Genomic DNA, 23,292 nt, shown 5'->3' with positions numbered 1-23,292 from the left:
ATTAAGTGTAATCTCTCTTCTCCTTAATTATTATTATTATTATTATTATTTTATCTAGAAGTATAGGTAACAATCAAGCAATCAACACTTACTAAGCACATACTATGTGCCAGACCCTGGAACCTAAAGTCCTTCCAGCAAGACAAATGGGCAACTGTTTTTTTTCTGTAGCTTATACTCTTCTTTTCCTTTTTTTTTTTTTTGCAGGCAGTGAGGTTAAATGACTTGCCCAGGGTCACACAGCTAGTGTTATGTGTCTGAGGCCAGATGTGAACTCAGGTCAGGAGGACCTGAGGGCCAAGGCCAGCTCTATCAGTTCTCCCACCTCACTGCCCCTTGTAACTTATAGTCTTAAAGAATTGCCTAAGGCACTGAGAAATTAAGTGACTTAAATTTTAGTTAAGTCTGACATAGTGTCAGTATGTGTCAGAAGCAAGACATGAATCCAGATCTTCTGACTCAAAGGATGCCTCTCTTCCACATGACAGCTCTTTACAAATACTTGAAGATAGCAATCATGTCATTCATAGCCCCACACAAACCACCCTGCCCAAGCATTATCTTTTCCAAATAAACATCTTCACGTCCTTCAACTAGTCTTATATAGCATGGTTTCCAGTACTCTCTCCTTCCTGGTTGGCTTCTTCAGGACTCTCTCCATTTTGTCAACATGCTTTCTAAGATATGGAGCCCATTCAGACCTGAGTACAGTATTCAAGATACTGTCTGAGCAGAGTTGAGTATAAGTATTACCACCTTCCTCATTCTGGATAGATTCTCAGTGCAGCCTAATATTGTATTAGTTGGTTGTGGTCCTTTTTGTTTGTTTGTTTTTACTGCCACATCACATAATAGATTCATATGGAGCTAGTTCATTAAACTCTCAGATCTTTTTTGTATATAAATTGTTGTCTACACTTTCCCTCAACCTGTACTTTCACAGTTGATTTCTTGAATCCAAGATGATTTCTTGAATCCTCATTTCTCACCTGCTTTGGGATTTCTATGACTTCTCTACAACACCCCAGGAAGCTCATTATTGGGAAAACCTTATCATCCTACAAGAGTCCATAAACCTGAGCATTCTACTTCATCACTCCTCCCTACCCCTCTGATTGAAGAGTGGGACCATGAACTCCAAATGCTCCATTTATAGAGGGAGCTCAGCTCAGATTTTGTTGTTCAGTCATTTCACTCGTGTCCAACTCTTCATGACTCATCTCATTTTACAGATGAGGAAACTGAGGCAAACAGAGTTAAGTGACTTGCCCTGGGTCAGACAGCTAGTAAGTGTCTGAGGCTAAATTTGAACTTAGGAAGAGGAGTCTTCTTGATGCCTGGCCTGGGCACTCTACCCATTGTGCCACTTAGCTGCCCTAGCTGAGCTCAGAACATGTCCTTATTTCTTAACTGACTTCTCTCCCATGCCTCAATTCAATTCAATTCCAGTCTTTCCCCCACTATGTTCTCAGGAAGTCCTTTCTTAGATTTATCCATCGTCTCTTTTATTGTTGCCCTTTAAACCTTGATCCTCTTGCTCTGACCTGAGTGGTACCTGATACCAGCAGGTCAACCTTTCAGAATATATTATAATTCCTCATTCAGCTTTTTCTTCTTCCCTAGACTCCTATAACCTTTAGCCTTCTCCCTTTTTTTTCCCTCCACATGTCTTCCTTCTCCTTCAGATTTTGGAACTTGTAGAACTGAACTGAGAGGGGGCCTTATCAATGGTTAGGGTAACAGAAGGACAACTTGATGGTTCCTAGAAGCACAATCAGGACCAGACTGAGAGCCAGTAATACACGTTAAATTGAATACAGCTAGGTAGAAAGGAAGGTAGGGTTACTATGGAAGGTAGACCAGGAGTCTGAGTATAAGCACATTTCTTAAAATTTCATCTTTACTTGATAAGCTACCTTTAGTTATTCATTTTATTTATTTGATATGAGGGCACCTCCAGGCATTAAAAAACAAAAAACAAAAACACCTTTTTTCAATAAAACTGGAAGTCCTTGGTTTGATACCTGGGGCAAGAAAAAAAGAGAGAAGAGTTGATCATCATCCTGCCCTTAGAAACTGTTTCAACCTCCCTCCACCAAACTCCTTTGTCCTTAGGACTTAAATGTCCTGAGATATTTAAAAGGAAAAAAATCGAAGAAAAAAAACCTGGAAGTTAGTAACTTAATTTCCTTTTGATGATAGTTAAACTCCTAGCACCAGTTGGGGAAATGAGCTCCTCCAAGATTCCATAACTCTCTTCCTCATCAATCCTTCATCCCCCTCTCCTTTACCCCAATATCCCCCAAAGTCAACGATGACAAGTTACTTTAATGAGAACAGTAGTAGTGACACCTAGTGGACTTAATGTGTACAACCTGAATGTGCCTTCACTTTGTCTCCTCTTCCCTGTAGTGAGTTGACTGTAGTTTTCAACTATCAAATACACACAGTTGAGGGACAAATCTGACATGTCACTAAAACAGTGCTCACTTTTTTAATGCACTTTGAGATTAACAAAGCACTTGCTTTACAACAACCCTGTGAGGTAGAAGTATTTTCCCACATTTTGTAATTGAAGAAAATCTCATTCTCTATACCTCCACTGAAGCCACAACTAGACATTTTTCCAGATGGGACAAAAATAATTTAAAGGGGAGGGGGGATAGGGTAAGAAAAAGAATATGGATATAGTCACATTGGGAAAAGAATGTTGGTCCAAGAGAGGGGCAACCCAAGCAACAGGACTCTCAGAATGCCTAATTATAGGCTTCCAACTCTGCAAAGTGAGACAGTACTGTGGTCTATGGAGAAGAGGGGTCTTCTCACCCTGTGTTGGCACCCTGGAGGAAAAATTATTTGCCTGGTGCTAGTTAAGGTTATAACCATTGCCTTACCACCTTTTAAGACACTCTTAAAAAGGAGAAACCCCACTGTTGCTGAGTAAAGTGAGCAGAACCAGGAGAATGCTGTACACAGTAACAGCCACGTTGTGCTATGACTAGCAATAAACTTAGCCCTTCTCAGCAATGCAAGGATCTAAGACATCTCCAAAAGTCTCATGATGGAAAACGCTATCCACATCCAAAGAAAGAGTTTGAATGCAGATCAAAGCATACTATTTGCTATTTTTTTCTTTTGTTTTGTTTTGTTTCCACTTTCTTGTGGTTCCTTCTATTGGTTCTAATCCTTACAACATCACTAATGTGAAAATATGTTTAATAGGAAAGTATAGATTATAGCCTATATCAGATTGCACGCCATCTTGGGGAGGGAGGAGGGAAGGAAAGGGGAGAAAAATTTAAAACTCAAAAGCTTATGTAAGTGATGGTTGATAAATAAAAATAAATTAATAAAACAAAAAAAAAGGAGAAACCCCGAAGAGAAACCCTCCCCCCCAAAAAAATTTGAGTTATTCAATCAATGTGGCATTTATTAAGGCCTCATTGGCAGGCCCTGTGCTGGGTGCTAGGAATAGAAATACAAAAAAAGTAAATAACCCCTACTCTCAAGGAACTTACTTTTTATCAGGGAGATTATATATGTATTGTGTACATGTATATACATATATGTATATATGACACATACATATGTGCGTGAATAAATGACATAGTAAGAAGGGAGGGCCCTAGCATTTGGGGAGATCAAGAAAGGCTTTGTATAGAAGTGATACCTGAGCTGAGTCATGAAAGGAAGTAAGAAATAATGTGAAGCAGAGGTAAATAGGGAGTACATTCCATGAATGGGGGATGGCTAGTACAAAGGTACAGTTTGCTCGTGCAAATATAAATACTATCTCCCAATTAGAATTTATGCTGTTTGAGAGCAGGGACTGTTTTTTTTCCCCCTGCCTTTCTGTATATTCCCAGTGTCAAGATTTAGATTGAAACCACCTCATTTTAGCTTTGATGCCTTAACTAGCTAGTGTCTCCCTTCTATTTATTATCTCCAATGTATCCTGTATTTAGCTTGTTTATATAGTTGTTTGTATATTGTCTCCTTCCCAACAGATTGTGAGCTTCTTGAAATCAGGGACTGCCTTCTGGCTGTCTTTGTGTTCCCAGCACTTAGTACAGTGCCTGGCACATAGTAGGCACTTAATAAATGTTATTGACTGACTGAGTAGGCATGAACATTTTTTTGATTGAATCAAACATCATAACTGAGTGCAGATAGGACCACTAGGGCATTCCCTACATAATTTATGTAAGAAGAAGCAGCTATCTCAGAATTAGAGGGAGAAATTCTAAATGTCTGGCTATGAAAAGTTAGAGCAAGTATGGCATTTCCAGCCCTCTTTTGAGAAGTAAAGGGAAGACTGAGCTGTGGCGGAGAAAGGAGAGGCATTGCCTCTAAAGGAATTCTCAGAGAAGAGGACCAAGGCTGAGGGAAGTCCCAAAAAAAGTCTGCTCTTTCCTCAGCTTCCCCATAGATGTTTGTGTATCTACAGACACTATAATATAATCTGCTGTTTCTTGTAAAACAAAATTTTGCTTCTTCCACAAAGTGGCCAGAGGCTAATATGTGTGTGTGTGTGTGTGTCTGCAGAGAATCCAACCTCTGCCTAAATGTTGGGAAATTTCAAAACTGGAGGTGTGGAACAACTATGTCTGAACTCAGAACTTTTCACCTAAAATAAATTCCCAAAAGCCAAAGAAAAGGAAAATAAGTGGACCTTAAAGACCATTACATAATAAGCTTATTGTTCCCTAATAAGCTAATTATTGGGTTTTTTTAAAGTATTACATTGGCTTTTAATAAATACTTGTCTGAGTGACGGAGATGAGAGATGGAGTATCACGCAACAAGAGCAGAGAGGTCCACTTTGGTTGTACCAAAGAGTGTGGGAAGCAAAGTGACATACAATGAGGCTGAAAAATCAGTTTATGAAGTGCTTTAAAAAACAACAGAGGAGTTAATATTTGATCTTAGAAGCATTAGGGGGGCAGCTAGATGGTGCTGTGAATAGAGCGCTGGCCGTGGAGTCAGAAGGACCTGAGTTCAAATCCAGCCTCAGACACTTAACACTTATTAGCTGTGTGACCCTGGGCAAGTCACTTAACCTTGATCGCCTCACCAAAAAAAGCAAAAAAAAAAAAAAAGAAGAAGAAGAAGAAGAAGAAGCATTAGGGAGCCACTGGATTTTCAGTAGGAAAGTGACATGATCAAATTTGTGCTTAAGGAAAAATCACTTTGGCTGCTGGAAGATGGATTGGAGGTATGAGAAACTTGAGGTAGGGACCACTCAGTTGGCGATTACAATAATCTAGGTGAGAGATGATGACAACAAAGCAGCAGCTATGTGACTAGATAAATGGGGGTAGAATTTAAGATGTAGAAATTATAAGATTTGGCAACTGACTGGATATGTGAAATAAGGGAGTATTCAGTCAAGAATAATGGCATGCCAAGATTAAAAACCTGATTGTGCCTTTGATAGAAATAGAGAAGTTTGGTAGAGAGGTAGATTGGGAGGGGAATGGTGTGTGTGTGTGTGTGTGTGTGTGTTTGCGTGCACATGAGCACAAGCATTCGAGCAAAAAATTAGCTCTGTTTTGGACATGTTGAATTTAAGATGTCTCCAGAACATGTAGTTTGAAATGTCCAAGTTAATCATTTGTTCTTATAAGGCAACAGCTCTGGGAGGAATTGTCTCTAAAGCTACAACCAAGCAACCATGATATTTACAACCCTGATATTATAGCAACCCTAATATTTCTCCTCTTCCCAAACTTCTTTGCCATTTTGAGAGAAAAAGTTGCCCTTCAGAAGGAAAAGCAAAAAAGTCTGGGGGTGCCAGGAAGGAGTCTCCTTCAGTTTCCTGGGAGGGTGAAGAGCTACAGCAATAGTAGCCACTTGAACCCCTACAACTTCTAAACAATGCCCTAATATCCTGGGCTTGTATCCTACAGGCTTTGAGAGTGCCCAAAGTCCTGGTGAGGGCTCTCTAAAACTTCTGCTTCTTTGTCCATTTCAAAATTCTGTGCTTCCCTCAGTGATCTCCTTGAGAAGTCTGGTGTCTGGACTCGGTCATTAGGCAAAATGACTAACAATGGTCATTCCTCTTACCCTACCCTGTAAATCTTTTAGACCTGAACAGGTCAAATTTTTTGACCTCAAGACAATGTTAGGTCTTACAAACGTTATTGTGGGGGAAAAGGAGACGGCTTTTTTTTTTTAAAGTTTTCTGTGAAGGTCTTTCCCCTTACACACTCTTACCTCCATCTGGAATTTCTACCTATCACTCACTTTAAATACCACCTCCCCCCAAGAAGTTTTCCCTGATTACATCACGCAGAAATGTTCCCTCTGTGCTTCTGAATTCCTATAGGCCCTCTTGAAGCACTAATCTTATACTTTCTAATAATGCCATCCTCTGGGTAGATATTTAACCTCCCCTGTTTTTTTGTAAACTGCTTCCAGGTAGGAACTTGACATTTTTTTATGTCTTTCTCATTGTTCTTTTGCACACAAAAGGAATTCAATAAAGGTATTGAGTTAAATCTTCACTTTTTCAAAGCCCCAGTGTTTTTACCCCATGTATGGCAGCTACCAGACTGGTCTTCAGTTACCAAATCAGCTCCTGAGAGAGACTTGGGATATAAGTCACTGGCTCCCTTACTCCCCACCCTATTTTTTTCCTCAGACGGAATTAAAAATAAAAAAAGACAAATACAACAAAGGAGAGCAGCAGACATGTTAGTTCAGAGACTTTATTGGCCTTTTTCTGCCCAACAACCAAAACTACACAGTCCACACCATTCATTCTGTTAAAGTTGTCGTGGGGGGGGGGTTGGGTTTGGTAGGTGGAAATAGAGGCAGGCAGTTCGAGGCAGTGGATACATGGGTGAGAATAAGGAAGTGGGGGGGGGTGAGGAGATTGGAGGAAAGCCAATGTGACCAAAAGTGAATTCATTTAGAAGTGTGTTAAAACGCTCAAACACACTTGTATAAGTGTACCTAAGAGCAGGGAAGGGCAGGAGGATACTACAACAGGTAAGAGAGAGTTAGGGAGAGTTAGGAGGTGTGAGCATGGCAAAAAAGCTATATGATTTTTTTTTTGAGTGGCACTGGGGAGAGAAGATAAGGGGGATTAAGAAGGAAATTGCACAGATGGGGGATGGGATAGGGAGATGAGTTGGGAACAGGGAATGTGTACATTGGGAGTGTATGGTAGTGTCTGCGTGTGGGTGTAGGGACATTTTGTAGCAAGAACAAGACAGATGGGCCATATAAAAGGGACTGTACAGTGTTACGTATGATACAGCATTACATATTATACAAGGCTCTTTCCCTCTTTTGTTTTAAAAAATAAATTTACAATTAAAGAGCATTTAGTAAAAAATATATACATTCTCAAAGGAAAAGAAGCAGCAACAGCTGCCACAAAAAGGGAGAGGAGGAGCCAGATAGGAGGGCAGGGTAGTGCCAAGAAACCATGCCCAGTAGCTGCCAGGGGCCTCTGTACCTACACCCCCTCGACTCCCAACCTGGGAGGCCCATGGTGGGAGAGACAGAGAGAGAGGTAGCAAAGGCATTGCCACACAAGTTCCATCCTCTGCCTTTAGAGCCTCCTCTTCTTGGGGGAAGAGGATCCCCTGCCCAAGGAATGAGAAGCCAGATCCACCCTAACCCTGACTGGGAGAAAGGAAAGAATAGAAACAGAGGGAGAGGCACAGATATCCACCTTCCCATCTTCTATTCCCATTTCAGTGACTAGATACCCCAAAGCAAATAAAATAGGATAAAGGTGGCATTTGTCAGCAAGGACCCTTAACTCCTGACTCTGTGCCTCATTTCCCTCTTCTATACCTCCCAGGAGAAGAGGGATGAGTACACTAGGCAGCTTAAGTCTATGTTTCCCTGAGCATCTGCTGCCCTCTCACCCCCACCCAGGGATATTTTGGAAATGGGGGAGAGGAAAGGACAGAGGGAATTGCACAGGGGCCCATGGGTACACCTCCCACCTGCTGCTGCTCCCTGCCCCCAGGGAGAGCTTCACCCACAAGCCTGGGCATGTAGGGCAGCACCTGGGGAGCGGAGTAGGAGTAGAAACAGGGAAGGGGTTGGTGGGGAAGAGAGAATGAAGAAAACACCCAGGCCCCTTCCAGGGCCGAGGCAGACAAGGGTAGCACCAAACAGCAGAGATCTCTTTGTACAATGCACCCCCATTTTGCTAGCTGGAGATCCCCTTCCTTTCTCACAACAACTCCCCCAACTAACTCTGGGAAAGGGAGAGCTGTACAAAGGGGTAAGATAAAGTTTTGGAAGGGGAGTCCCTCTCCGTTCACAGCAAAGAGGGCTCCCAAGACCACAAGAGAAGAAGCTAAGAGGTATGGCAAATATGGAGGCTGCTGGTTTTCCCTCCACAATTCCTTTTCTACCCTACCCTGCAGTATTCCTTCCTACCTGAGGAGGTGGGGGCTGGAAATTCCATCCCCAGACTGACCCTGCTACAGGAAGGGGACAGAAGAGAAAACTACCACCTCTTTTCACTGTCTTGGGGCAGGGGGTGAGATGGGAGGGTGAAATTTTGGCCAAGAACAGAGGCAGAAGGGGAGGAAGAGTCTGGAAAATCAAAATTCAGGTAGCCTGGAAGGGACAGGCATAAGATCTCAGTGCAACAAAGCTGATTTCTAACCAACCCTCAAGGAGGAAGGAGATCTGTCAGAGCAAGGAGGAGATGGGAAGAGGAGAGGGACCCACGTGCAAAGTGCTTGAGTGCCAGGTGTGGGTACCAGGAGCTCCTGGAGAAGTACCTGGACTGGTACCCCCAACACCACTACCACCCTCACTGACTATTGGCCTCCAACTTGTAGGAGAGCTCAAAGAGCAGATTCTGGTTGTCAATGACCTGGAACTGGCGCACATAGGCCTTTGTCTGCAGGTGGTGAGGCGATGCTTCCATCTCCAGGCCTATGGGGACATCAAGTGGGGAGTCACTCCCGTTATCATCACCACCACCACTGCCCCCCCCCACACACATATACACCCATAGCACCTGGAGCTGAGGGATGAAGAGATAGCTTCACCGAGGAGGAGAAAAACAAGGGCCTACATATTTAGAAGGTAAATTCCTTCAGGATGGAGAGCCATGGAAAGTAGGGGTGGGAGAGGGTTTGGTGTTGCCACCACAGACAAAACACTCTTACTCACACATGCACATATCCCAGTACCCATTCAACCCTGCTGTCACCATACTCACAGAGGGGCCGACTCCTGTATTTACGGATTGTTCTCACTTTTTCTGCCACTGAATGCTGAGGAATGAGGGTGAGGGGAAAACCAGAAGGAAAAACAGTGAGGGAAAAAGCAAACACAAATGCCCTTCCTCCTTCTTTTATCCCCTTCACTCCCCTACCTCCAAGGCCTGAGTACCCTCCCAGCCAGAGCTCAACCTGTTCCCATATTTCTAGTCTCCGAACAGCTCAAAAAAAGATGCAGGATCTTTGACTTTCCAGTGAAAAGATACCTTAGAGATAACAGCTCCAACTTCCTCATTTTACAAAGGAGGAAACCGAAGCCTTTAGAAGGTAAATGATGCCGTTCTGATCACTAAAGCCAGCAGGATCAAATATAAACTCCTGTTTGGAATTGAAAGCCCTTCACATTGCCTTTCCAAGCTCACTGATCACTGTCTCTTCCTTCACATACCCTACAATCCACCTTCTTACTATCTGTCCCTCATCCACAACGTTCCATTTCCCATTTCCAGGTCTTTGCATGGGCAGTTATCTCCTAAGCCTGAAATGTACTTCCTCCTTAACTCCTCTTCTTAGAATCCTTAGTAGCTTCCTCCAAAGCCCAACCTAAGTTCCACCTCCATGGCCACTGCACGGTCATGCACTAGCCAGTGCATCTCTGCCCTCTAATTTTTATTTAGTATATATTTTGTATCCACTTACATGCATTCAGGTTGTTACACACACATACACACACACACACACACACACGTAAGCTCATTGAGGACGGGGACTTTTTTTTTGTCTTTCTATCTCTAGCGCCTAGCACAGTGCTGCAGCATAAGGGATGATTAAAAAATGCTTGTTGATTGGTTGATTGGTAATAGCCGGCAGAGCCAGCTTCTCTGATTCCAAATCCCACTATGCTGTGCTAGATTCTCCCAAATGAGAGTGGACAGTGCGGGAATGGGAGACAGTGAGGCTGGACTTCAGTGCCCAGAGTTAGCCTGAGAATCCTAGTAATTGGGTGTCAGGTCTGTCACGTGTGGGAGGGTTGCCAGGGTAATGCTGCCTTAGAGATGCACTTGGAATCTGCCTAACAAGCTTGGGCACTGCAAGGAAGGATGTTGTCTGCCAGGCATGGCAGGCGAGGCACAGTGCACCATGAGCTAAGAAGAGAAGGTGAAAACCCAACCCCTGGTCCATTAGGAAGGGCACATGAATGAGTGGTTCACTCACCAGCTTCTCGATGTTGACTAATCCATCCAGAAGAGTCTTGCTGCCTTCATGCAGGAATGTCAAATCTATAGGGCAAAGGAGGAACAGTGAATCAGGTGTGGATAGGGGACTCAAAGAAAACCCTTGGAAAATCACTGTAGTGGAGGATTGAAGCAATTCGGGGTTTCTCTACACAACATTCTATCATCCTCGCTGGCCTGGAAGACTTCAGATTTGGGATTTAGAATCAGGATTTAAGGCAAGGTTCCTTAACTTGGTGTCCACAGACTTCTTTGGGGTCCATGGGTAGATTCCAGGGAGTAAGTGAACTTGAATGGTAAAAAAAAAACCCATTCTATCTTTGTATCAGTTTAATTGATTTGTTTTGTCATCCTTTATAAAATATAATTTTATTTTGTTCATTTACAAACATTCTTTGGAGAAGGGGTCCATAGGCTTCACCAGACTGCCAAAGGGATATATGACACATGAAAAGGTTCAGAAGCCCTGGTTTCAGGTTCAGGGGATAACCTTAGGGGTTGGGGCATTGATGAAGGGTCATGAAGGGTCATGTTTGAAGATCAGGGCTCTTCACCTTTGAGGATCAGAGGCACGAAGGGAATCACTGGTGGCTTCATCTTAGATACAACCTCTCTGTAACTTTTGTGGTTCCTGCAGGGGTCCTAGAGAATAAGAATAACGGCTGGTATTTATATACGGCTTTCAGGTTTGCAGACTGTTTTGAATATTACCTCATTTAAACCTCACAGTAGCCCTACCAAGATAGGTAAAAATTTTGTTGACCATTCCTGTGATTTCATCAGCACAGGGGGCTCAAAGAGAGAAATTTTCCTTTTCAATCAACATATTCTCTTCAATTCATAGCATCAGGGTTACTTCAGACACTAAATGACTTGATCAGGGCCTCTAGGCCAGCAGGTGTCAGAGGTGAGACTTGAACCTGGGTCTTCCTGAATCTGAGGCCACCTCTACCCACTAAATGATGCTGCAAAATTTTAAACTCAAAAGCATTTGGAAGTGATTGTTGATAAATCAAAATAAATTAATAAAAAAAGCTTTAAAAAATGATGCTGCAAATGAGGAAACTGAGGCTCATTAAAAGTAACCATCCCTGAGTCACAAGCTAAGTCAATGTAAGAAGCAGAATCTGAGCCCCGCTTCCAAGTCCATCTCTGTTACCACTCTACTATCATTTGGCCAGGGATCAAAGTAGGACCTGACATTACCGCTAGCGAGTGCTCTCACTCCCTTTCTAACCTTCCTGCCTGGGTTAGTTCCCTCCCTGACCTCGTGGCTGGTTTTGGGCACAGGGGAATGAGGGGGTTGTGATAACTGCTCTTCCAGCTCCTCACAGTTACACACCTTCCTTACATCGTTTTCCATCTGCTAAAAGCCTAGGTTGGTCAAGTAGCAGGAGGTCCCTGGAATCGCAGGGAGATGAGCACATTTGTATGTATGTGTGGGAGGAGGGAAGAGAAGAGAGGGACCATACTCACTGTCAAATTCTCAAATTTTCGGAACAAGTTCTTGAATTTCCCAGGAAGTTTCTGAAGAAAAAGTTTGAAGAAAGGAACGGAAATGTTCATAGAGAGGGCACTGGTTTTAGGACAGCTTTAGCTAATCCACTAATGGCTTGGGGAGGTGGTAGATGGAGGGGGGATGACCAGTTTGCCCAGAATGTAGGCGAATGCGGTGGCAAAGACAGGGACAAGGAGATTCCAGCTTCATTTAGGAGTTCATAATGGCACAGGGAGAATTGTTGGGAATAAGGAAGCTAGAACCCAAGGTAGAAGGGACTTGGGAAAGACCCGAGAATCCTAGAGGGCAGGGGATTATTCCCTCACCTCCCAGGTGAGCCGAAGGCGGCTGACAGCGGCATTATCCAGCCCCATAATCACAGCGTAGAAAGACAACAGGTCCTGATTCTGCTTACAGCTGTTTAAAATAAGGGTTGGGGGAATGGTGAGCAGGTTTCAGGGACCCAGGCCTTTCCCAGCCATAGGAGCCCCCTCCCCTGCCTCCCCAGTCTGATCCGGGGCTCACACGGCTGCAATCTTGATGAACTTCTTGAGCAGCTGCGCTCGCTTCCCGAGGGGTTCACAGAGCAGAACCTCTGTGGCCACCCAGTGGGTGACCTCACTGCACCGCTGAAGCAAAAGCTCCAGGTTGGCTGTCTCTCGCCGGCCCCTCTCCCCATGGAACACGTAGTCCACGAACTCCAGCTAAGCCACCAGCCAGTTCACAGGTGAGGGAGGACAAGCGGCATGGAGAAGAGTGTAGAAAAGACAGAGGGAAAGACAATAGAGTTGGGAGAGACAGAGGTCGGGGCGGGTGTGATAGGACATCCACGGGAAAGGAGAGAAAGGATGGAAGTGGGGACATGCAGTTGAGGGCAAAGAGGAGTCAGTATAAAAGGGATGGGGGAAGACAAAAATAACATTGGTTCGAGGTTTACCAGTCCTCTCCCAATTTATTTCCCAGCCTTGGTCCCCTTTCTCCCCTCAGCCATATCTTCCATCTAGCCCTCTTCTCTTCCTTCCCCCACTTTCCACCATCCATCCTACCTCATGCACGCATCTGAACAGCTCCCAGTGGAAGGCAGTGAGGTGATTAGCAATATCCTCAGGCTCCACTCGGTGAATCTCTGTGTCCCCAGGGGACACCTGGATCTCCTCAGGGAGGGGCACCTAGGGGTAAGGAGCACAAGGGTGTCCTCAGGTAAGCTACTCAGGGTCATGATCTCATGTACATGGGTCTCCCCTTCCCCTTGCTTAGCGGAGCAGCATAGTAAAGCTGGAGGTGGGGGGCTGGGGTGGGGGTGAGGGTGGGGAAGTCTTACCAGTGCTTCATAGCAGTCCCGGGGTACAGGCGAACAAGTGGCTATTGATGCCCAGGGTGGTAAAGACACAATCTTCACTGGGCTGTAGCAGGACTTTCTCTGTAGACAAAACCCCAAACCCAGCCCTTCAATCCATGGTCTAGGATCTCAGGATTTCTGGTTCCTCTTCCTCACATCACTGAAGTCCCCCACCCCCACCCCCTGCTCCAAGTACATTGGGACCAAATCCACACTAGTAACACCTTTTACAGAGCTCTCCCTCTCTCAGAATCAAGGAAAACAATAAATAAAACTAGCAATAACTTGAGGTCAGTAACTGTTGGAGGGGTGGGTTGAGATTGACTTTGTATATCTAGTACCTAGCACTGTTCCTGGCACGTAGTAGGCACCTGGAAAAGGCTTGTTCATTTGTTTTAAATAATTTTTTGACATCTTTTGTTTTTATAGAAGCAGCTAGATGACAATTCATAGAGCTACTAAACCTGGAGTCTCAAACACTAGCTGTGTGACCCTGAGCAAGTCAGTTAACCGCTCTCAGCCTCAGTTTCCTCATCTATAAAATGGGATAATACAAACCTCTCAAGGTTATTGTGGGGTTAAAATGAGATGTTATCTCGTAAAGTACTGTGCACATCTTAAAGCAATATATAAATGCTAGCTTTTAAATTTTTTTTACATTGCACTAATTTTCCCCTGTATTTCTTCCCTCAGAAGGAAATCCCATATTAATAAATGCTTGGTCATGTGGATTGAATTGAATTCACATTGACTCAATTTCTTCCTCTGGAAGAAGATGGGAGTTGAACTAAATTATATCTTAGATGGTTAGCTACTTTCAGCTCCTAAAATTCTAAAATGACTAATCAAATGCCTTTTGGATGTGGGGATTTATCATATGTTAGCAGCAAAAATTCCCTCAGAACTTCTAGACCCCTGTCATACCATTGGAAGACTCTCAACCCAAGTAGGTGGTCTAGGACAGTGGCATCAAGCTCAAATAAAAATGGAGACCACTAAACCATACTTAAGGATTCTTGTTGCTGCACATTGACTTAGAAAACCACAGTGTATAATCAAATCAGTTGCTTGCCTCCTTGTGGAGAGGGGAGGGAAGGGAGGAAGAGAGAAAAATTTGGAATTGAAAATTTTATAAAAAATCAATGTTGAAAACTATCTTTACATATAATTACAAAAAAAAATATTTACTAAAAAACAAAGAAAAAAGAGAACCACATAGTAACATTGTCTATGTTCTATTATATTTTTTACTTATCTTAAATATTTCCCAATTACATTTCAGTCTGGTTTGGAGGCACTCAGGAATGGTCTGGCCACGTAGGACACCCCCTGGCCTGAGATGTACTAGGCTTATGGGTTTATATCAGACCTATCTGAGTTTCTAAAATAACAATAATAATCCATTTTACATTTGTAGCACCCTTTTCCCTTTTCTCCCCCCCAAAGCACTTTTCTCATTTTTATACTTTGAGTACCTTTTCAAGGAAGTGGGGTGGGGGAGAGTGAAGATTATTCTTCCCATGTTACAGATCGAAAAGTTGAGGCTATGAAGACACAGCAGGTTTAATGTGTTGTTACATAGGGGCCCTTTCCTGTGGCTTCAGCCTTAAAGACAAAGGACTCCCTAAATACCCAGACAGAAAGCAACCTGCCTAAGGTAACTCAGAGAATGAGATGGAACTGGATCCCAGTTCTTCTGACTCTAATAAGCCCTATTTATTCACGTCTGTTCTAGAGAGACAAATCTATCTCTGTACTGATACTTTCCCTATCTAGAATCCCTAGCAACATTCTTGTAACTCCATCTCACCCCTGTGCTTCACTCACCTCCTGAGGATGCCACAGCCACAAGGATGAGGGGGTCCTCACGCCCGGCTGACTCCTCTGAGTACTGCAGCTTCTCTGACACTGAACCCAGGATGTCTTGCACTGACGCTGATAGGCGGCTTCGGATTGTCACATATGAGTGGTCAGGCATGTAGACCCTGCAGAAGACTGAAAGGAGGAGGCAGAGAAGGGTGGCTGGTTAGAGGAGAAAACAGTGACCACATCCAGCTCTCACCATCTCCTCACCCTTTGCCACCTGGGCATTACATCTTTGGCAGCTAAGGAAAGGTACGATGGTACCATGACAAAAGGTAAGTCCATTTTATCACCTTCCATTGGGAACTATTCCACTGTATGCATGAGGAGGACTGAGGTGTGATATGAGGGTAGATATAAAAGAGAGGGTGACTAGGGCAGGGGGAAAAGTATGGGCCCTGGGGACAGGCCCAAACCCTGTTAGCAGGCTCCAAGACCTATAATGACTCCTCAGAAGGACCCCAGAGAAACCCAGCAGTATGGAACATACAACCTCCCCACCCCCTCCCACATACCCATAGCACTTACTCTCATCTGAGCCCCGAAAAGCCACCCGAGTTTGAAGACAGGAGTCTATTCGGCGGAAGTGACGAAAGAGTGGCTTCACTTGCTTGCTGGGTGGTTGACTCTCTTCTGGAATCCTGGCACCAGGTATAGCAGGCATTAGTGGGCACTGCCCCAAGAGAGGGTACACCACACATCAGCCAGCAGAGACACCAATCTAGGGGGTTGTGGCCAAATACACCCCGGGCTCTGAAACTGCTTTGAGGAAGAAGGCCATACCCTTCTAAGTGGGGTGAGGAGGTGAAGGAGGTGGTGCTGGTATAACTGATAATGCCAGGCATCTTGGGTCACCATTTCAAATAAATATTGACCTATCATTTAACAGCCAGGATAAATGCTACCTTCTCCTGGTCATCAGGTCTTTTCTGATTGTGCTAGTCTCTGAAATTCTGTAGCTCGTCCCACTAGTACCTGTATCTTATGGCACATGTCTTATCTTTCCCCAGCTAGAATGTAAGCTCCTTGAGGGCAGGAGAAGCATTGTGTTCATCTTTGTATATCCCCTGACCCTCACCCCATCAACATTCACAGTCCCTGAACACAGCAGGTATTCAGTAAGAATCTGCTCAATAAATATTTATTGTGTCCAAAGCTGATATATATGGAAGATAGGAAGGAAATAATCCTGGGTATAGGAAAAAAATTGCCCCTCGGGGAAACTCGAGTGATACCCATTTTCTCCCTCTCCCCTACTCCAAACCTCACTTAAGTTCTACTGTCTCCACCAGCTGGTGTAGTCTTAGGGTGTCCTCTCGGAGATCCTGGTAGAGAGACTCATCTTTCATGATCAGCAGATATAGATCCTGGGGTAAAGGGGAATTCAACACTTCAGGGATGAGGCTAGGACCACCACACCTAAGCCCAACCTCTTTTCCTTATCTCACACAGAAGTGACTGGGGAGGGAGAAGGCTATGGAGACAGAGTGAAAGGCAGAATGTGTGTACAGTATGTGTTTGTCTGGGGGTGAAGGGGTTCTATGTCTTCTCAAGTTACATGACTATTCCAAGCTCATACATATGAGTACTTTCTTCCCCAAGTATTTTTTTCCCTGAGTTCTCATCTCAGAGAATATTTCTTCAATAGGAATAGTCTCCCTTCCTCAGAGACCCTGGAGCCTCCTAAACCCAATCTCCTTTACTATACTTCAAAGTGGGGTGGCACCCACCTTAATGATTCGACCAGCGCCCTCTTCCTCCTGGAGTAATCCTTGGTATGTTTCCAGAAAGTGGAGGAGCACAGCTAAGCATGCCTGTTTCCGGCCTAGCCCCTCAGCTCCCTCAGTACCATCTGACTGAACAAAGCTGACCCTAAAGTTAAGGAAAATAGTACTACGAGACCAGACCCAAGGGTTCTACTCCTTCCTATCTTACATTCTTTGCCCACCCTTCAGTGAACTAGGTATTGGGGAGAAGAGGATAGATAATTAACTTCATAGCCCTCCTACACTTTGCCTTGGGTCTTGGTGGGTGGGAGAGAAAAGGGGTCAGAAGAGGTCCCCTTCACTTGGGGCCAGGATACCACACCTTCCCCAGCCTCAGCAACTTGCTCAGAGTAGGGAGGGGACATTCTCAGTTTTCATACCATCCAGTCACTACCAATTTGAGTTCCACTGCAGGCTACCCTGACTCTACCCACCTCACTTAGGAATTCACTTAGATCAGGGGCTTTTCACCTGTTTTATGGCATAGACTCCTTTGGAGTTCTAGTGAAGCCTTTGGCCTTTTCTCAGAACAAATGGTTTTCAATAACTGAAGGAAATGTTAAATTTCAGTTAGATGATAATTCAAAATAAAGAAGTAATTTTTTTTCAGGGAACTCTTCCTAGAATCTTGGGGATGCCTCAAGGGGAACCCCTGGGTTAGATTCTGATGGCCCAGCTCCTGGTGACAAAATCTCTGACAGGCTAGTTGGTGCCTCATTGCTTATAGCAGACCCTAAAATGACATACCAGGTGGTCCAATATTTATAGCAAACCTCACAATAACCCAGCAGGTGGCCTGATATTAACTGTAGTGACTTCTTCGTGTTGGGAAAGTGCCCCAATGATACACAACATGCCTACCTCTGGCTGGCTGGAACTGTTTCCAGACCCTCCCCAAAACTCCCAAAGAAAGGATATTACTGGTAGAGCTCCTGCAGGAAGCGCTCAGTAGGGAGGAAGAGCGAGTGAGTGAGGACAAAATCATCCAGCAGAATGTCTGTACAGAGATTGGCAGGGCAGGTGTCAGAAAGGCACCGCCTGGCCCAGGAATGCCCGAGACTGAGAATACTACCAGCTCAGTGCTGCCCCACCTGCCAGGGTGCCGAGTTCTCCCTCTCTACACCCTCCCACTGTAGGTCAGAGCCCCAGCCACCTGCCCAAACATGTCGGGCTCACCAAGTCACATATATGAACACTATTGCCTGGGTTAGTAATCACTGCAGTGGCTGGGGAAAGAAGGGAGGGGGGTGCTATGGCACCTTCATTTACTTCTCCTATAGAACATTTCCCAACTAACTCTTCCACTCATTGATGGAAATCAAGCCTGAGAGTGGAATGAGAATTCAGAGAAGGTCCTGGGAATGAAATATAATCTAACCTTCTTTAAGCCATGGAAACCCCCACCAGTACCAAGAAAGGAAATCTCTGGAACAGAGACCCCACAGTGAAAAGAGAGAGGACAAAATAACTAGCTAGCAGTTATGTAGTGCTTTCTTTACATATGCTATCTCACTGATCCTAACAACAACCTTGTGAAGTAGATGCTACTATTATCTCCATTTTACAGCTGAGGAAACTGAGGTGAAGAAAGGTGAAGTGACCTGTTTGAGGTCATACAGCTAATAAGTGTCTGGGGCAGAATTTGAACTCAGGTCTTTTTGACTTGAAGTATAGCATTCCATCCATTGTACCAGCTAGCTTCTTTAAAATACCAACTCATTGTCTTTCTCTTCTCTCTCCTTCCATCCTTCCTCCCCCTCCCACACTTCAAAAACATCTTCCAGTCACAGGCAGGCAGGCCAGGACCAGCCCTGTACAAGACGCAGAAGCAGAAGCCTGCCTGGCCTCTTTGATCCCAAAGCACTGAGTAGAAGTCCCATTGCCTCTGGGTGCCACAGGAGGGAAGGGTTAATGAGGGAGGGGAGGAGGAGTGGCCCTTCTTCCTCCCCATCCCAGGCCTGGCTCAGCCAGTCAACCAGGTACAAGGTCGCCCTGACTTGCAGCCAGTTTGGGGATAGGGCAGGGCCACTTGGCACACAGACAGGAAGCAGGGAGGAAGCCAAGTGTCCTAGCTGGGGCAGGTTCAGGGTAGGTCTTCAGACATTGCTCCAGGGAGAAATCAACCCATAAGATGGCTCCTGGAATACCCATACGGTGGCCCTTGGTCACTTGTGCTGCTGGGCCACAGTCCCTAGCACAAGCAGAGTCGTAGAATCAAAGCTGTAAGGGCCTGTAAAGATCTAGTCTAATGCCCTCATTTTAATCCAAGAAACATTTATTAAATTCTTATTGTCTTTCTGGCACTGTGTTGGGTATTGAGGATAGAAAGAGAGGCTCAGGGAGCCTAAAGCGCCCCCCCCCTTTCAACTGCCTAAAGCTCCAGAGCTAGTTAGTAAGAGAGCCAGGAGTGGAAAGAGGCCTCTTAACTCCTCAATACAGTGTTTTCTCTACTGCACTCCCAGAATTTCTCTAAGCTGGATAATGACCCTCAAAGAGCCTGAGGACCAGGAAGTTTCTGTTGATTTACAGAGGTGCCCACCTCATTCCTGCCTCCCCCCAGATAACCCAGGATGGTTGTAGCACTAAGGGCTAAAGAACCCAGGAGAGTTGTACATCAAGTTGGGGGTCCTCTACACCTCCCCTTTCTCTTATTATGTTAAAGCTGCTACAGCAGCCACCCCTCCATGACATACTGGTTCATCTTTCCCCAACTCCCTCCCTCCTATAGATCTGCAGAGCTCATGCTTGGCTGCCATGATGCCCTGCTATTTTACTGTCTTCTCACCTCCAACACATACATACTCTGAGGAATTAGCCTGATTGGAGGCCCAAAGTCAAAGGGTACAGACCAATACAGTGTCTGTTGTCCAGGCTCAGGTGTAAGAAAAAAAAAAAGTCGGCATCTCCTTCCTTTCCTACCTCAGTGGCCCCAGCTACTCTGCTGAACTCTGGGAGAAAAAATGAAGGTAAAGGGAGTTCCTTGGGCTTCCCTAGGACAGATACTAGGAACAACATAACATTCCTTCCAGACTGTTCAATTTGTAAGGGAACCAGGGAGAGAGAAATAGAGACGAGCTTATATGTGGGGTGGGGGCTGTCTGTCTGCAAAAGATGTGTCATATACATGCATACAGGGTGTGTGGCGTAGGCGAGAAGTTGCAGTTAGGGGAGCTGTGTGTCTCTCTAATATTTTTCTAATTAAATCAAAAAGGTGTCAGCTCCCCAGGGCATCTACAACCTGAGCCAAAAGGAGGGGACTTAGGTGTCCAGGAAACCCAGGAAAGGAATTACATTCCCCCTACTTGGGGTCCCTTGGGAAAGGATGAAGGGAGGGAGGAGACTGATGCTTCTTCATTCCTTTTCCCATATTCCTGATTCCCTCCCTCATTTTCTGGACTTCTTTTTGCCTGCCAGAAGGCTTCTTTACTTAACCCAATGCCACCCTGGCTTTTACACCCCGGTGACCTAACACCTTATTGCTTCTGGGGCCTCAGTTTCCTAAACTGTTATTAGAGGTAGGGGTGGTAGGAAGAACACCATAATTAGTCAAATAAAGACTTTCTTGGGTATATTTATATTAATGAGGCTTTATGTGGAGGCCTGGGACTTGGGGAGAGGGGAATCAACTGGAGAGGTCCATTTGACACCCCAAGTCTCCCACTTACATACCACCTATGCCCATAAGTAAGTCCATCCCTACCCCTTCTTATCTGCATCAATGAGGATACCTCTCTCCACCAGGGACCTTTCTGGCAGCTTGGTCATCACTTATGGCCATCTGACAGTGACCATCCAAAGGCACAGCCCTAGGCATCAGCTTTGGGAATTGCTAGACTGATCTATGAATTCCTCTGTGAAGTTCACTTCGAAAGGTGTCTTTATTTTTTCCTCTGGGGGTTGCATTGACCTGATTCTCACTTCTCAAGACCCACCCTAAATGACATTTTTAAATGCTAGGCCCCAGCTCTGGGGTGGGGGTGACTCAAAATCAAGGACTCCTAAGGCTCTGCAGATGGAATGCCTCATGGAAGAGGAAGGCTAAGTTCTGAATGGCATCGGGGTGATAGCCAGGTAGCATGGGATCAGACCCTTATCTTAAATAACCAGAGTAGACCATTCGTGAAGGGATATAGGTAGGGGTATGCTAACTTCTCTTGTACAGGAACACACTATAACCCTCCCAGCAGACACAACATGCCCATAGTAACTGATACCCTTTTACCCCCATTCGTGATCCATCCTGAGGCTTCATTCTCACTAGGGATGTTCCTCACCCCCCCCCCATCCCCAGCCAAAGAAGAGAAGGACACACATTCTCCCTTCTTTTCCCCTGCCTCAGGTCTGGTGCTGTAGCCTTGGCCAGTTGCTTACCTGAGGTCCCACTGTCCCTGGGAGCCCCTCCAGCCAGCCGCTCTAGGATTCGGTTCAGTAGATGCTCAGGCTGGTCGAGGGCCCCCAGAGGGAGACAGGGAGGTGGAGTGAGGGGCTCTCCTGGGGACAGTTCATCCGATGAGTAGGAAGAAGGGGAGCGAAGAGGCCCCCCTACTCCAAGTGGGCCGGGCCCCGGTGCTTCATCCAGCTGCAACCAGCAGGGTCCCCCTCCAACTGGCTCCCCAGCGGTCCTGCCAGCCTCTCCCTCTTCCTCCTCCGTAGGCGGCTCCAGCCCGGGTTCGGCCGGGGGTTCCCGGAGAAAAGAAGGGAGCAGCAAGCGAGATACACTTTGGCGTCTCTGCAGCTGTCGGGGTCCCCCCACTGGGCCACTACCTCCCGCAGGCCCTCCTCCCCCTCCGCCCCCAGGCCCGCCACACCCCCCAGTGCCCCCTCCGGGTCCTGTTCCTACAGCCCGCCCAGCCAGCTGCGACGTCTGCTTCTTCAAAAATTTTTCCAGCGGCTTCATACCCCAACCCCCCCGCCCCCGCCGGGACCGCCGGGAGGACCCAGGTGTCCGGGCCGCGGGCGGGGGGTAGCGCAGGGATGCTTAGAACCGAAATAGGGCAGATCGAAGGGTTGTGTCAGGCGCCGAGACCAGGGAGCAGTAGTACCCGTGGCTGGTTGGCAGCTGGCTGGAGTCCAATGTCCAGTGCCCCCAGGAGATGCCAGCAGGAAGAGACAGGCTCTCAGCAGCCCCCCATGCCTCTTCAAACGGTGCCGGGCCCAGGCGGGTGGCCCGGGTGTAGATCCGGTGCCCCTTAGCTCATGGGCCCCGGGGCCCGGAGGTTGCAGCTGAGGCGGCAGGCGTACAGCAAGAGCCGAGGACACCGAACAGGAGGCGGCGACGGCTGCGCTCCCGGCCCCCGGGAAGGTGGCAGAGCTGAGACCACGCCCCTTCGGGCCGAGACCCACCCCTGTTCCCTCCCAGGTTCGGCCCCCATCCTTGGACCCGCCCACTGGCTGCGCTGGGCCAAGATGTGACCCCTGGGAGAGATCTGGGACTGAAGTGAGGTCAATGCGGACAAGAAATGCCGTTCAGAAATAAATGGGGTGGGGGCGGCATGGTACACTACAGAGGCCAACATTTGTCTCTTTCCCAACCTAGACCCCTGAGTGTAGTCAGACTTCATTCAAGGGTGATCTGTGGTATAGACATCTACCCAACTTTCCTCTAGCTCTATCCGTCCAGGGCAGATAACTGACTGGATGTTGTCGTCTCCGTCCCTATTTTCTACTTCCAAGAGTATGCAGCTTAGGAAAACTGGCATGGGCAGGTTCTATCACCACTCCACACCCTCCTGACTGAGATCTCTGTGCAATAATCTCTTGGCTGTGCTGGTGCTGTCCAGCAGCAGGGCAGGGTACAGTGGGGTGGTGCCTGCTTGCTCTCAGAAGCCTGACAGGACACAATAAGGTGGTGCCTGGTTGCCCTCTCTAGGGCAGGTACGAGCAGATGAACAAGTTTTGGCAGGTCAGGCTGGCTAAGGAGCAGCAGCAGCCAGGTGGAAGAGACCAACAGCTCAAAGGCACCTGGGCCCAACTGGCAACAGGAGCTGAGACCCTGAATATCAGTGAGCATTCAAGAGTTACCTGTTTGTAGCTGGCAACAGCAGCTGAGGGAACAGCATTGGGAACACCCATTAGTTATCAGGCAGAAAGGGCTGTCTGGAGACTGCAGTCTTGCACTCTAATCGGTTCCATAAGCCTTCTACACATTAGAGACCTGATGCCCAAACTAAAATTCTGCCCCTAAGGTAAATTATGAAGGGCAGATTTTGGGTGTGTACAGGGTTAAGTGTGGGGATAGGCATTCCTAGGTTGTACTCTGTGGGAGAGGTGAGGCAGTACCAGCCCTGGGCAATGCCCCACCCCTGTTTACTGTGCCATGGTCTAGGGTGGGGCTGGGGAAAAGCAGGGAGTGGTGGTAGAATTGAAGTAGATGCATATACATGTCTAT

The 23,292-nt window shown here is 46.2% G+C and overlaps 1 protein-coding gene across 1 annotated transcript; it reads right to left on the bottom strand.

The window, feature by feature from the left end:
* Positions 1–6,694: 6,694 nt before the first annotated feature.
* Positions 6,695–23,260, bottom strand: RAPGEFL1 (Rap guanine nucleotide exchange factor like 1). The gene is given in 16 exon segments (XM_020997341.2): positions 6,695–8,913; positions 9,203–9,257; positions 10,419–10,483; positions 10,993–11,080; positions 11,915–11,965; positions 12,263–12,353; positions 12,462–12,640; positions 12,983–13,105; positions 13,258–13,278; positions 13,280–13,356; positions 15,103–15,270; positions 15,667–15,779; positions 16,408–16,505; positions 16,869–17,004; positions 17,823–17,901; positions 21,276–23,260. Coding segments are annotated over 16 exon segments (1,995 nt in total). The 5' UTR covers positions 21,802–23,260; the 3' UTR covers positions 6,695–8,788.
* Between the last annotated feature and the right edge of the window lie 32 nt (positions 23,261–23,292).

This window comes from Phascolarctos cinereus, unplaced genomic scaffold, assembly GCF_003287225.1.
Source record: "Phascolarctos cinereus isolate Bilbo 61053 unplaced genomic scaffold, phaCin_HiC Scaffold_5;HRSCAF=322, whole genome shotgun sequence".
NCBI lineage: Eukaryota > Metazoa > Chordata > Mammalia > Diprotodontia > Phascolarctidae > Phascolarctos > Phascolarctos cinereus.
This window is presented reverse-complemented; position numbering and strand designations above follow the sequence as displayed.